Source organism: Haemaphysalis longicornis, unplaced genomic scaffold (genome assembly GCF_048455015.1).
Source record: "Haemaphysalis longicornis isolate Haplotype H1 unplaced genomic scaffold, Haemaphysalis longicornis Haplotype H1 scaffold_15, whole genome shotgun sequence".
Classification (NCBI taxonomy): Eukaryota; Metazoa; Arthropoda; class Arachnida; order Ixodida; family Ixodidae; genus Haemaphysalis; species Haemaphysalis longicornis.
This window is the reverse complement of record NW_027526257.1, coordinates 13,929,272-13,944,305: the sequence shown is the minus strand read 5'-3', so window position 1 is coordinate 13,944,305 and position 15,034 is coordinate 13,929,272. Positions and strand designations below refer to the sequence as shown.

The 15,034-nt window shown below is 45.3% G+C and overlaps 1 protein-coding gene across 1 annotated transcript in view; it reads right to left on the bottom strand.

The window, feature by feature from the left end:
• Spg (dedicator of cytokinesis spg) overlaps positions 1 to 12,829 on the bottom strand; it is a 126,566-nt gene extending 113,737 nt beyond the window's left edge. The window contains exons 1-5 of the mRNA XM_077695583.1: positions 12,681 to 12,829; positions 6,903 to 6,986; positions 3,870 to 3,910; positions 2,374 to 2,429; positions 695 to 791 (exon numbers count right to left, since the gene is read on the bottom strand). Of these exons, the coding sequence (XP_077551709.1) occupies positions 695 to 791; positions 2,374 to 2,429; positions 3,870 to 3,910; positions 6,903 to 6,986; positions 12,681 to 12,747 (345 nt within the window). The 5' untranslated portion in view covers positions 12,748 to 12,829. The remainder of the gene's footprint in view (positions 1 to 694; positions 792 to 2,373; positions 2,430 to 3,869; positions 3,911 to 6,902; positions 6,987 to 12,680) is intronic.
• Between the last annotated feature and the right edge of the window lie 2,205 nt (positions 12,830 to 15,034).

Sequence of the window (15,034 nt, the reverse complement as noted above, 5' to 3'; positions counted from 1 at the left end):
ACCAAGAAAAAGCATTCCCCCCAAAGGACAGAAGATTTTCGTTCCTCCTCTCTCTCCACAGCGCTCAGGCCCCATCCCGCTTTGTTTCATATTCACAAACGTAAACTCCACCGGACGAGGTATTACTAGACTATGTTGGGCAGTGGGTGTGAGTTGTCTCAACACCTGGTCTTTTCGTCAATGTTAAACCCATACATCTTGTTAAGTTTGTGGGGAAGAGCTATCCCCCAACCTCCTCCGACCGCTGACTGGTCACCTGCCTACGAATATGCTGCGGCCACAAAAACATTCCCTGGCGTTCTACGAGAGAAGTCGTGAGGTGTCCAAGGGACGAGGGAACGAAGGGGGAATGTTGCATGACCTTGTAATGTTGCGTGAGCTGGCGCTTGGAAACGAGAATGACTGAAGTGAGTTCGGCTGATGTTCTTGAGTGATGACTGCCGTGATGTGAGTAAAGGAGTTATTTACAAAACTGCAACGTGCCTCAGTTCCTTGGCCTGCCGTAGAGAGCGAGGCCACAACTCAAACATGATTAATGGATCAACAAATTCCAACAGACCAGCAGGTACATGATGCTCACCTGTCCATAACCGTACATGACCTGTCAATCACTGACGACCATACTCATTCCACATGATGCATCTCCAATCAATCGATCAAGCGATCCCAAGGATTAGAAAACAGGTGAACTCACAAGATAGAGCTTCTTCCAGAGCGGGTGCCACTCCCGAAGAACGCTGGCCGCCTCCCGGCCAGCAGGTTCCTCAGCTGCCACCACTGTCTCGTACAGCCTGCAATCAATTGGCTTCTTCAGTGCTCAGTGTCATGATGGCTCGGCCTAAGGTCTTGGGAGACCGAGGGCTAGAATGGATGGTTTGTGTTTTCACTTCGGCCAACTACTCATCTTGCAAGCAAGTCCGGAGAAAAAGCAGCTGCTCGGACGGGTGAGCAGAAAGCCTCAAAAGTGGGATTTTCTTTACTACGCTAAAGGTAGCTATCAGAAGGACTGTGCACAAATAGAAGGTGCATGAAAAATGCTAACACTCTTCCCTAAGCTTCTTTAATAAAAAGCAGGCGTTTACAGACAAGGCTACCTCACCTGTGCCCCAAAACGCATTGCGGTGAAAGAACAAACAAAAAGAAAAGAGAGAGTAAAAGATGTTTTACTGTTTTTTCTGCCCCTTCTGTCTTATGTGTGTGAAAAAAAAATGCCACACCAACCATGCTTGTTAATGCCACTAATTTCTTTGCATTTCTGCCACACCCCCACATTTTGCTCGCAACACACGACGCCTGACCCTACACAATGCCACCCCCTTGCATGGGTATTTGAACTTCACAGCTCCAGCAAAGCCAAAGCCATACAAGCCTCTCTGCTTTAAACAGAGGTGCATGACTAAATGAATGGCCTTAGCTGACGATGGCAATGGGTGATGCCTATGACACCACCAGTTCACCATGCCGACTCATTTGTAACATTCCTGCCCTCTCTCCCTATGCCACCACTATTTCTATGTCTTCAAAGCTCTACAGCGAATTCAGATGCTCATGTAGGCTCGGAGGACATCTTGTATTAATAACGTTATTGGCCTCCCCATCTATCGCCTGCCGCTCACACGACTGATCACGAGACCGTTGAGTCTATCGCACTCAGAAGGTGTTATCGATAAAGGACACATTTAAGCCAGAGGAACAGAGGATGAAATGCAAAACAATTTGTGTTCATCACAAAGCACAGGTCAGTGCCGTTGGGATGGCGTTCAGAGATCGCATCCGAAGCACTTTTGAGGGCGTTGGTTTTCTGAAGGCCATTTTGAAATATAACTTCCCAAAAACAGAGAAAAAAAAGGAAGGTTGGGCTCCAAACAACTATCTTTCAAATCACTTCAATATGCACTAACAGGAGCAGAATGCTCCAGAAAGCACAAAAGACATTTTCAAGCGCTCCTGCGACTCAAATTTTCCAATTAAGCTTTCTTTGAAACACTGCCCTAAAATGTGACTGACACTATGCTGAACGCCTTTTGCAAAAAAATTGTTTGAGAGGTGGAGTTGAAATTTCACATTATCTTGCACGTACAATTAACCTGCATTACATTGCTGTTCGAAATTGCATCATATCCATTGACTGCACGGTCGTGCGCTGTGCATGTTTGGCCTTCTTTTCGCCTCTCGACTCCAAGGTTAAGTGCACATAATCCTCCCACTAGATCAGTCAGGGTCAAGGTCACGTTTTTAATCACCGGTGTTGCAAAAGCACAAGCCAAACTGTGGCCCAAAATCCCAGTTTTTGCACAAGTCATGGATGCTTCAACATCGCACATGCCACTGCGAGTGAACCACCGTGACACGCCAGAAGAGAACAGCTCTCACCCTTCGTTGGTGACATGGCAGGGCTTGATGCCAATGTGCGACGCCGGGAAGATGCCCTGCGCAGAGAACAGTTCGAAAAACCCACTGCCGTCAATGCTAGCCCGTGAATGCAGGCAAGGTCTGCTGCACTGGGAGGACGCAACACTAGACCAAAAATACACACACGTCGGCAACTGGTAAGCACTGCTGAAAGTAAAAAAGATTCAATATTTTTTGGGGTTTTACCCGGAGAAGCTACAGATGAGCATGAGGCAAGCCATAGAAGAAGGTTACAGATTAACTTAGACTACCTGGGGGTCTTTAATGTCTGGTAAAATCCAGACCCAGCAGCATTTTTAGTATTTCACCACCATCACAAAAATCTGTGTCCTTGTGTTCAGCAGCACAATGCCCTGCCTTAGGGTTATCACCTTTCCCCCAAAAGAAAACCGGCCCTCTGTGGGGAGGGAGGGAGGGGGATGGGGGGGGGGGGGGGCGTATATAGAAGGTTGAATTTGTGTTGGAAAACAGACGCCACGTGCTTTTTGCCATGCAATGCCGGTTATTGTAGCGTTTTCTTAGTGAGAAATCAACATAAAATTTGCGCAGAAAGTGCTTAAGAGTGTCTAAAAAGGAAACCTAAACATGATTTTCTGGAAACACGTGACGTATTTTCTTTGCTCACGTGTCTTTGCGCAGATCGTCGGCACATATTTATTGTCGTAGTCGCTGAATCGATGCTTACAAAACGCCAAAACGATCATAATCGTGGCACGATGGCCAAAAAACCGGCCAAAGACGGCCGGTTTTAGGTATGGACCGGCAACCGGCCCGCTGTCTAAAAAAACGGTCGGGCCGGTCAAAAACTGGCCACGTGGCAACCCTACCCTGCCTGCCCATGGAGCCAGTGTGGTGGGTATTTGCGGGGAACTCCCACTTGATATGACAAACCCTTTGGGCTAAGCAAGCTCTTGCCACAGATGCTACTTTAATTCGAAATCGCCAATCAACCAAAGTGTCATTTACTGCCAAAAAAAAATGCTCAGGTGGCTATAAAAGGACAAATCTCTTGGCTGCAACAAATGTGTCGAGCACTCCAGTCCTGTGCCGAAGAGCGCAAATGTAACCGACTGTCTGGGTAATACAGCACAACACTCGAAGATAATGGCGTTGTGCACTTCTTACATTCACGGATACATTCACCACCACACCGAAACATAGCACACGCTTTATCCCAAGACAGCCTGCAAAGCATCAGCTGCAATGATAGTTGCACGAGAGCGGGCAGCTTTAAATGTCTGCATTGCAAAGTGACTGTTCCACGGATTCAGTACTTCAAATTTCCCCCTTTTTCACTCTTACAGGGGGGGAAGGGGGGGGGGGGGGGGAGGCTTAACTTGTAAGTTCCACTCCTACCAGACCAGCCCTTTCTAGTCCAAACCCAGTCAGCCAGATCCAAACCAGTTAAGCGATTGCTCCTTTCCACCCCTCCCCTTGCAACGTGAGCGACCTCTCACCTTGCGCTGCCTGTCCCCAACGCAGTGGCCCCGGAACCAACCTGCAAGGACATTGACAACTCAGTGTCACCCCTGATACCTGAACCCACATTATAGCCATCTAGTCCATCATTTTGCATGTTTAAGCATCCTTCAGGACACCTGTGTACACTCCAGGCCACAACTTTACACTTACACAAAATAATGCGCAGCAAACCCAAATGTGCTTGCGGCCGCAAAAAATTTCTAGACTGAGGCAAATGAAAGACAGGTCGCATTTCCTGGCAGCCCCACGGCTTTGAATGCTACAACACCACCTTGTCAGGCCAACCTTTGTGTAGGAGAGGCGAGAAATTAATTCACGCACACACAGACAGGCCTATATCACAGTGGATTGGTTGGCAGCCGAACGATACACTACAGGTAGGCCCCCAAGAAAAGCATGACAGCTTTTATTGCAATGTTCCACGATATGCACCAGCCCTTCAGAGGCAGGCCTGTAGTAACAAACTTTTTTTCTCGTTGACTTCACTGTAATTATTAATTATTTGTTATAAACAAATCCCGTTTGATTAGATTATAAGGCGAGGTTTTTTTCCAAGATCCGTAGCCTCAGTCATACCCAACCTTATATTTTGAAGAACAAAGACAAGGACGCCGACCACAAGTCAGTTCAGTTTAAAGGAAATTAACGTTTCGGCTCCCACACGGAAAGCCCTTGTATGCTGAGCTTGGAAGCTCAGCATAAATATACGGCAATTTTATTTACTCTCCAAATTGCACCCTTGCCTTATAATCATGCCAACGTTATAATCGAACAAATACGGTACATGCATATAGGCACACACACACACTTATAATACGATAACAAGAAACTTGCAAAGAGCACGAAAAATAGTTAAAGTCAGACACACGTTGAAACAACAGCAACAACGTTTAGTAATGTATCAGACAGTGAACCAGCATTCATCTTAGTAAGATGCGCCTATATCTTACTCTGATTTTCTTGTATGTACCTTTGTGTGACGAAGGTCTGTCCACGGTCCGATATTAAACCTTGTTGCTGTTGTTTCATTTCTCTGACTTTCTACTTGCACACAGGTCCCCAAACCCCCCCTCCCTTTTATTTTAAACATGTTACTCATTTCACTACACTGCATATTATAGCTGAACTATTAGAGTGGGACATTGCACCATTTTTGGCCATGCAGACATTATTTGCATTCGCGCCTATTGAGGTTTGGTTGCTACAGCTGAGCCCAACATGGTACACATCATACAGCTCCCTGTAACACAGAGTATTAACAATGACTGCAATCCTAAAGAAAAATTTAATTGTGCAGTTTGTCATTTGGAATCAGTAAAGGTCATCATTGCGGCGTTCTCTGCCTAGATCGAACTAGCAGTTCTATCCAGCTTTGTTTGTCACCTTTAAAATGAACTGTAAAGGCACGAATTATCCCAGTTAGGGCAAGTTAGTGCTATGAGCACTTACTGCCGGTTGATTGACGGAAATACCCTTCACGAATTAAAAAATTTCGATTAGTGACAGCAATGAGCAAGAAACTTGGTAACGTTAAAGGTGATAACACATAGCTCATAAAAGAAACAAAAACAAATATTAGGAGATTTAAAAACGCTTTTAGGGATTCAATTCTAGAACATTTGACAATGTTTTCCAGGATATGCACAGGCCTGCATGCCAGAATGCAAATGTTAGTGCCTTCGTTCCTCCTCAAGCATCAGTGCATTCCCATTACATGAAGATACTACTTAGCTTTTTTTTTTTTTGCTGTAAGCCTGCACACATTTGATACAAGATTATAATTTTTTTTCTCTCCAAATTTCATTTACACCCTTGCAAGTTGAGCGGTGAAAATTCCAGTCACACATGTAGCAGACCCAATTTAATTCTTACACCCGTTTTTTTGTCAGAACCTTTGTTTTTACGCTACTCTTTGTACACATCTAGGTTTAATGTTTGTGTATTACTCTTTCGCACAAACCCGCTTTTCTGTGTTTTTACTCCATGCTTGACAGAAGGGCAGTACTGCAGTAGCTACAGTGCTTGTACATGTGTACAAATGAATAAATGTACAGCCATGGTCAAATCAAACGCGAGCACGCAAAATTGAGAAATACCATATTTTCGCGCGTATAACCCTCCCCTGCATATAATCCGCACCCCCAGAAAAGAAAAAAAATCCTTGCGCATTACCCGCACATTTGATACAGGAAAGGCTGCACTGAAGTTACTGCTCAAGGAACACATCCCATACTGTGTGGACAGAAAAAGCGTATAGAATACACTGCCTACAAGGCGAAAGTCGCAATTCAGTCAGTGTCACTGCTCTCGCTAGAGCTATCACTTGAGGCACAGTCCTCACTGTTGGACACAAGGTCATCTTCACGGCACAACGCGCATTGCCGTGAAGCTGCACTAAAGGAAAAACCCTGCGTATTAACCGCACCCCTACTTTGCCACTGACATTTTCGCATTTTTGGTGCGGTTACACACGCAGTGATACAATACCGAAAATGGTACTGAAAAATACAGAAAATGGTGCGCTATGAGTACATTTGGAAGACCACTTTTCCCAACCTTATATAACTGTAATTACAGCATGCATCAATTTAGCCTACATGGGAAGAAATCGCACTATTTGTGTATTCTGGTTCATATTTTTGTGATCGCATTTTATCTGTACATGACGGCACATCTTCTGCACACATTGGTAAACTCAAAAGTGACTCCAGGCACCTCTCCCTGAAAAACTTTGACCCCTTTTTTGCCTTAATGCTCTGATGACACTGCCTATGGTAAGACACCCAGACTTCTTCACGTGGTAACACCAGTGCTACACCACCAGCCCTGGCACACGGCTGGCTCTTCGACACTACCACCTTTTCCGTTCACCTGATTGGCAACATGCGGTCTTCACTTCACAGGCCGAAAGACTTCACCTTCTACCCATCGCCAGGACGCACTCAGTCACACAAGCAACAGAGGTTTGAACGAGGGGAACGCCCCACGGGCAACAGTGCCCCACCCACCGCTGCATTCTTCGAGAATGTGCACCGGCTGCCCCAGGGAGAGCGCCAGGCCGTGCCTCGTGTCACCTGCATACTCGGCCACCGCTGCGCAGCACAGAGAACAGAACGGAACACTGCTCGGTGGGGGGTCAACAACCGCCTGGCCACCACTCTTCTCGTTTTTTATAGGCCCCGTTTCAGTGCAAAACAGGGTCGTGCCAACTTGTGGTGCGGAAATTAATAGCCAATACGCCACCAGCCACACTAGCTGAGGCACTGCAATGAAATTTGTTGCCGCGCCACTTGCGGCTGCCCGATTCAACCGCTTAGCGTGAGCCTACAGCCTTTGTTTAAATGTAATGCGTGGCAGGACAGAAAACACCAACTGTCGTTTATGGCTGCCACACCAAATATCATGACATTGTCACAGTGGTTTGAAAGGTGATTGAACACTTGTCCCACCCTTCTACGCTCTCAACTGAACCAGTTTTGTGGTTAAAGGTGCCATTTTGTATGCTCCCACAGAAGCTGTACAGGTGCAACATGCACACAAAGCATTAAATTCAGCTTGGCAAACATCTCAATGAGGTGCCGCGACTCACCTCGTGTCAACATAACAGAAGGGTGTTAGCATAATAGCAGGGGGAGTGCTATGAGAAGAGCATCTCTGGACATGTTTCTCGCATTGAGAAATGCTTTGAAATCAGCCTAGAAAAATCATAAAATGTCGAATGCATTTCATACTTCATTCTGGTAAAGTAATCTCCCAATGTTTAGAACTGTCCAATTACTTCACAAGCCTAAAGTGTAGTGTGTGTAAGCCATTTTCAAAGCTTTTATTTTCAATAATTACATGCACTTTTTTTGTAAGAACCCTTCCGACTAAAAACAGGCCTTCACATAGTTTGTACGGCAAAATATGCAAGATCATGCATGTAATTCATTTATATAAAATTACCATACACAAACTTGAACCCCATGTAGTGTAAGATAGAGAAAAACTAACATTTTTCAAGAACATTTGAGATTTTTGTTAAGTCTGAGATAGTGTTCAATTACATTGCAAACCAGGGAGACACCACTGTGGTGGTCCATGGTGGTGTCGCCAAGAACACCTGGTGTAGGGTTTGTTTGTGCAGTTTACAAATAAGCACTTGACAATCAGCTAAACGGCAAATTGAGAGATAATGCAAATTTAAATACATAAGTTCACCCCCAAAGGAATGTTTGGCAAGTTCGCTTCAGTGTACTTTGAACAGAGCTTGCACAATATCATTTTTAATGCTCCCAAAAAGAAAAGAAAAGGGGGGGGGGGGGGGGGGGGCATGTTAGCATGGCACAACTGGAAACAAACAGCAGCACATACAGAGGGAATAGTTACACAGTGCTCACGTCAAACTGTTGGCTAACCAACACGGTGTGTCACACAACAATACCAACAGAATTATGGCTACCTTAGGGTTACACCCACTCACATTACACCACCAGCTGCAGTGGCTAAGGCATTGTAGTTCCAGAGAACATGTTGCTGGGCGTGTTGGTTGAGGTCTACAAACATACTGAGCGGCGCAAATACACAACACGCAAGACGCCTGTCCGTGTCTTCTTTCTTGTGTGTTGTGTATTTGCGCCGCTCAGTATGTTTGTAGATTGTAGTTCCAGCCTGTAATGGCCGGTTTTCTGACGGAGGCCAAAAGAGATAAATGCATGTGTTTGAGATTTCGGCACACGCCAAAGTGCACCATGCTGCCTAAAATTAGACACAGCCTGCCAGTACAGCCAACCTCCTCGCCCAGGTGGAGCTTCAATGTCTAAAATAACTCTTTTTAACCAATAAGCCCTTTCGTTTTTCCTAAAGGCCAAAGATGCCAGGCTATCCCGGTTGCATGCCACCTGTTTCTCCTGCTGCCTCCATGTTTCACATTTCCTGCAACATTTGCTCTCTCTGTTTTTTTTTTTTTCTTTTGTTTGCCTAAAGAGTATTCCACACGTATTGAGTTTCTAGGGCACAGTCGTGGCAGCGCATTGCCATGCATTTTCGCAACTGCCTCCACCCACTGTTCTCTTGTTTCTTTACTCAGCTAATAATACATTTCTTGCTTTGTTGACTCTGCTGCCGGCAAAACAGAAACAGGGTTTTGTAGGCAACACCTTCAATGCGTTCAAGCTGCTTGCTTGGCAACGTAAGGCCCTGTTTCTTATACTAGTGCGATAGTTTGATGCCGACAACAAAATGATGAAATTTGCCTTCTTTCCAATGTCTTTCTTCTTTTTTCTATAAGTTATGGAAAACTGCTGAACTAGAGCACGGTTGCTTCTTTTTTCTTTTTTACAAATCTGCCTAATCCTGGACTGTCAGATTTGTTTTCGCAACAACCTTTTTAAATTGCAAAATTAAAATTACGTGGTACAAGTAAGAATGACCTTTGGCTTGCCAGCTTAACAAGGCAGCTTGAAAGGGTCTCTAGAGAATGTCTACCTTATTTGGTCCAAGTAAGTCTTTTCAAATGGGTTCACGAAACACGAACTCACTGCACCCACCCAACGAGCTATGTGGGCACCCAAATATATGCAACTGGAAGCTATTTCCGTCCACATGTATGTGAAAGTTATGACAGCCAGACGGGTCTTTCTCACTGCCTTGCACAGAATTACAAAGTTGTAAGGCCATGATTTTCTATGTTCGCATGTTCAGAGACCATTATATCCATGGTGACAGCCACCAAAAAGGCCTTGCTCTCTCTGTCAAAGTGGCAATGCCATTGTTGACAAGGTGCTTTGGGTAAAGCAGCTCACACATGCGCAAGGCATGTGCTATACAGCCAGTCATCACTATGCCTATACACCCAAAGATAGTAGGTTTACTGTTATTCTCTGCATGGTCCTTCCATTACCGCGAAATGAGATACAGTACGTAATATGCATAGTGAGAACTTCTTCGTACATGATGACATAAATTTACTTGTGTTAAGCTTCCGTCCAGTAGGCGCAACATGCAAGGATCAAACGACGTCTGCAGAGACATTTTGATACAAAATGCCCCTCTATAATGGCAATGTCTCCAGGAGCAACAAATGTTGAGTATGTTTGGTCAAATGTGAGACGACATTAACCCAGGGTGGGATGACATCTTCAGCCTCATATGCAGTAATGAATGGGCAGAGTTTCACACTACCAAAACATTCCCTGAAATATACTACGCACGCAACCCACCCTACACTCCACAAACTTGAAAGGAGAAATTGGAAGAATTGCAGAGAAACACCTGTGTTGTATGAAATGCAAGACTGTTACAGTTTACAGCCTGGCATGCGATGTTTGATGAGCAAAAGCACACAGATGGAGTGCAACGTGGGTAACAGTGCATGCAAGCGAAGGCAAGATGCAAACAACCAGTGCAACGGCTTATGCAATGCTGACAAGTTACCAGTAGTGAACATTCACTTTATATCATACAAGCAATTAGCCGCAAGTGCTCAGGGGCCTTAAAGCAAGGCACAGAACTGAAAAGCATCTCTTTTAAAGCATATACATCCAACTATATACAGCAAAAGCTCATTAATTCAAACTTCAACAATTCAAACTTGTGGATAATTGTACTGTACAATTTGGTCTGGCGAAGTCTCCATGGAAGTCTATGCATAAAGAAGCCCATTAAATCGAACACAAGTAAGCTCCACCATGGATAATTCAAACTAAGCACCACCGCCCCGGCGCCTTGGAACCTGGCACATGGCAAAAGAAATTCACTCTGTGCCTACACACAAAGCTGCGTAGAACAGAAAAGGTGAAATAACGTAAAACCAAACTAAATTCCACATGGCTGGAGGTTTGGAAGGCACATTCTTTGCGAGCTCTGTTGATGAGGACACGAGTACAGAGGTGTGTGCGATGCATGGACAGATGAGGGCATACTATCACAGGTAATAAGCGCAAAACCTGTCGCTGCCGATGACGACAAGGAGGACGAGGGCAAATGATAGTGCAGCCATCCACTAAGAAGTCACAATCGGATGAAATACCACCCGTCTTTTCTCCAGTGTTCAAGAAGGCCGAGATGAGCCTTTCTGACAAGTTCGTTCGTTAGAGCATAAAGTGTTGAAAGTTGCCCTTAGGGACAAAAGGCAGGCCACAATCACAGACTTTTACATTGCATCAAAGTGATGATGTGCCCCACTGCTTCCCATTTGCAGTGAACAGTGGTTGTTGTTCACTTTTATTGGTTCGAGCTTTCATTAATGTGATATGAGATGGCATCTCCTCGTGGTTCAAATTAATGAGCTTTCACTGTACTGACTGGGCTGAGCAGTGCCAGAGGTCCATGTGTTCACCCCATCGCAAGCTAGAGAAGAGATAGCAGCAAAAATTAGCTGAGTTCCTGAAGATTTTTTCGGCAAGTCTGCACGATTAGTAATACTATCCCAAACCATTCAAGGCCTTATCGGTGACATTTGTTTCAGCAACTCTAAACAAGAGAAAATTGATATGGCTGCCCAGTTTTCGTATGCCTGGGTGTTTATGGTGGATGGAAGTATGGTTATACTGAGACCGGAAAGTGTGGTGGATATGTTTTTTAGATACTGAGACAAACAGTTTGCTCAACAGTTGGAAAGCTTGCAGCTATTCATACGACACTGAAAATTGGTGTTGTGAAACTGATGCTGAAGATATTTTAAGCATTCTTGGACAACCCAAACCAACGGACTTCCTCAGTATAACCACACCAGATTGTCACACCTGATCGAGGGCCAACGTCTCAATGTCCATGCAAAACACGCTGATGGGCATAAAGCAGATTTCTGCCAGGGAGTCGTGGGTAATTCATTAGAAAAGGTTGCAGCACTGTACGCATGAAGATGAGAAAAAAATGAGACCACAAGGATTTGATGTTATGTTCGCCCCTCATGCTAGTACGTCTGTACAGACCTGCAGCGATTTCCGTAGGCTGCTGCTCTTTTTGTGTTGTAGCAATTATTTTAGTCACACCTGTAGCTACTTCGAGGTCCGACATTCAGGGCAATGCAATATGCTGTAAATTTCTCTTCACTCGATCATTATAAGCGCTATAAGGCCGCTACAAGCACGCCGTTATATAACGTAATATGCCAGAGGTGCCTTTAAACCCTCTCCCCCTGAAAGGGTTCTACGAACTCGCTCTGTCAGGTCATTGAAAAACGTGCCGTACAACTATACTTCACAACCCTAGTCAGACAACTTCTGCATGTCCAAGTCTAATACTAGGGTGGCTAGAATTCTAGCCACCCTACTAATACGCCTAGAACTTGGTACCAAGCTTGATCCGTAAAACTGTCGATGCGGATACCCGTTTGATCGACGAGTTTTAAGGTGACGTACACCTCTTCGGGGTCACGTCACACGCGTCGACACTTTTTTTTATAATTTTCCCGTCCTTCGACATGATTAGCAAACAAACGCAGGACACTAACGATCGCTTTTACTACTCATACCACCACACCCAGGTCAAAATAACGCCGTTGCCTGAAACACTCACGAAGCGAGTGAAAAACATCATGGCTTGCCGGTGCAAATATTTCCGCAAAACTTGACTTATCCGGAATTTTGCGCTTCATTTGAATTTCACAGGCGGGCACCACGACCGCCATTGAAACGATGAAGGAATGCACTTCGTGTATGCCACATCAACTTGAGCACCGCCGCTGCCGTGAGCGAAACCTGCCCGCCGAATGCAACAAGTGGCACGGGACGAGCCGGGTCAGGCAGCGACAAAGAAGGCGGTAACTAACAAACGCCCCTGGGAATCTGTGGAGTGGCACTCACCAACTCCGTACTTGCGGACTTTTGTCGGTTCCCATGATTCTGGCATTGACACTGTCGGTAGTTTCATGTAAATCCCCGCGTTCACCGAGCAAAGAAATATGAACTACACAAGAAACAACCTAAACAACGCCGCCATTGCAGTAAGCTGCGGCCCGATGTTGCCATGGAAACAGCACTGCAACAAAAACAAGATACCTTATTTGTAAATGTCAAATCTTAAACAAAACACAACTAAAATTGCCCACTTAAAAACCATGCACTAAGAATTTTTATTTTATAGGTATAAAACGTTTGGGTAAGTCTCGTGCCCCGCGTGGGGTACGAGATCTAGCCCCCTCGCGGTGGCTCCTGCCCCGCAGAAGTGACGTCAAACTAAACTAGTCACGTGACTTCCTGTGACGTCACTTTTTTTTTTTTTTGCACAATCGAGGACGTTGTTTGACAGCGTGTGCGCGCAATGTGGGATTCCGGCCGTGGCTCCAACCGCAAGCCTGCGCAACGTTACGTCCTTATCGCCTTGCACAGCGGCTGACTCGCGGCGCTTTTTTCTTGTTGGGAGGATTGTTTCCAATAATTTATTGAGTACTTTTCGTGAACTTGCTGCTGCTAGTCTTGGTAAGCCTAACGCATCCTATTTTGGCAAGCTGCTTCGCCCCGCTTTTTTCCGTGCTCCTTTTGTTGCCGTTAAATATGTTGCTAGCTTCATATTGTCTTGCAGTTCGCATGCCATCGGCTTTATGCTCCTGCATTCGTTGTCTACTTGTTCCGATCGCTACTTGCATTCTAAGCCTTGTGTTTTGATTCTGGCGTGAAACGTGTTACGTGCGGATCAGTTTTCCAGCGCTTTGCGCCGTGGCCCTCCATGGCCGTGGCTAACGAGGTAGCTGACTTTGATGGCGTGATAACGCGAGCAACGCAGTGTCAGCGGCGTCAGTGTGCACGAATCAAGTATAGTCAGGTAGCGCAGGGCATCGTCGAATGCAATCCGTCCTCGCATGTCGCCTGTTCTGCAATTTTTCTCGCGGGGCACTGCAAGAAACGTTACTACCCCGCGAAACGATCCGTGCACGCTGCATGCAGGGAGCGCAGCTCCACTTTCGTGGGTGGCCTGGTGAATGGGAGAGCCCAGCAGCCGCCCGTCCATGGGCAGCATAGGTACTTAGCTATCGCTGAAACCAGCCGCTCACTGGCTGGCTTCCTGTGCAAGGAGGCTCAAGCTTCAAATGTGCAAGTTCGGTAGAAGTCAAGCCGATAAGATCGCCGTTTGTGCCAAGCTTAACACTTGTGTTAAATAGTGCTTTCAAGTTTGGTGTGCTCAAGGTAAACAAGTGGCTCTTGTTGTTCATCTATGTTTTTCGAATTTGTTGCTTCGAATAATACTATTGTGCTTTCATGATATGCAAGACTTCAAATGAGCTGCGAATTCTAAGCAATCTGTAGGCAGCCATTATTGAATGCACAGGAAACAACGTTTTGTCTACCTTGAAATTTTCTACATAGGGTACGTGGAACTGCCAGCTAGCAAGTTTAATGAAAGGTTGTTATCTGCTCAGTTATAGTAAAGAGGTAGCAAGGGATAGATAGGATAGCCTTCCCTCCTCACCAGCTGATCGTCTGGCAGCGTCTCATAACTTCGTTCACAATTACCGCATGGATTTTATTTTTCTAACCTTTGCCCCACTGCCTTCTTCAACCCGGTTAGTCAACAAACTTCATCCTGCATCTGTTCTGATTATGTATTGTGGTACGCTAGTTTTTTGTTTGCTCGTGTTTGGCTTGGAAGTCAACATAACTAACAACAATACTTTCATGCCCACTCAGTTGGATGGCCAGTAATGGTGAGAGCTTCTCTCGAAGGCTTACAGAGGATTCACGAATTCTGATTGACTGTGACATCAATGTACCCATCCGGAGCCCCCTGTGGAATTCAACTTGACGTTAGTACTTGTGTTCACAGCTGGTAATTGTCTGCCCTGTGTTTGGTGGAGGGGGGTGAACAGTAAAAGTTTCTAATTGCAAGGAGATATTTCATGTTCTTTTGTTTTTTAACTCTGTGCTGTGTAAAAAACTGTTTCGGCTAATTGCTTAAGTGACTATGCTTAGTCGTAAGGGCCATAATGCAGTGTCCCATATTTTGTTTGCAACGATACATACCCAGCAGAGCCCAACTGCTAGAAAGCACATTCTCTGGTGGTGGTAATTAGCTTGAAAAAAAAAAACAGGGCACTGAAACTATTTTTTAAGCTAACAAGCCTAAAAAACAGGTTATGGAGCACATCTACGAGGGAATGGCTCTTGTACAGCTTGACATTATCCTCTCCTGAGAGTACTTAATACCTTGTGCAGGAACTGGA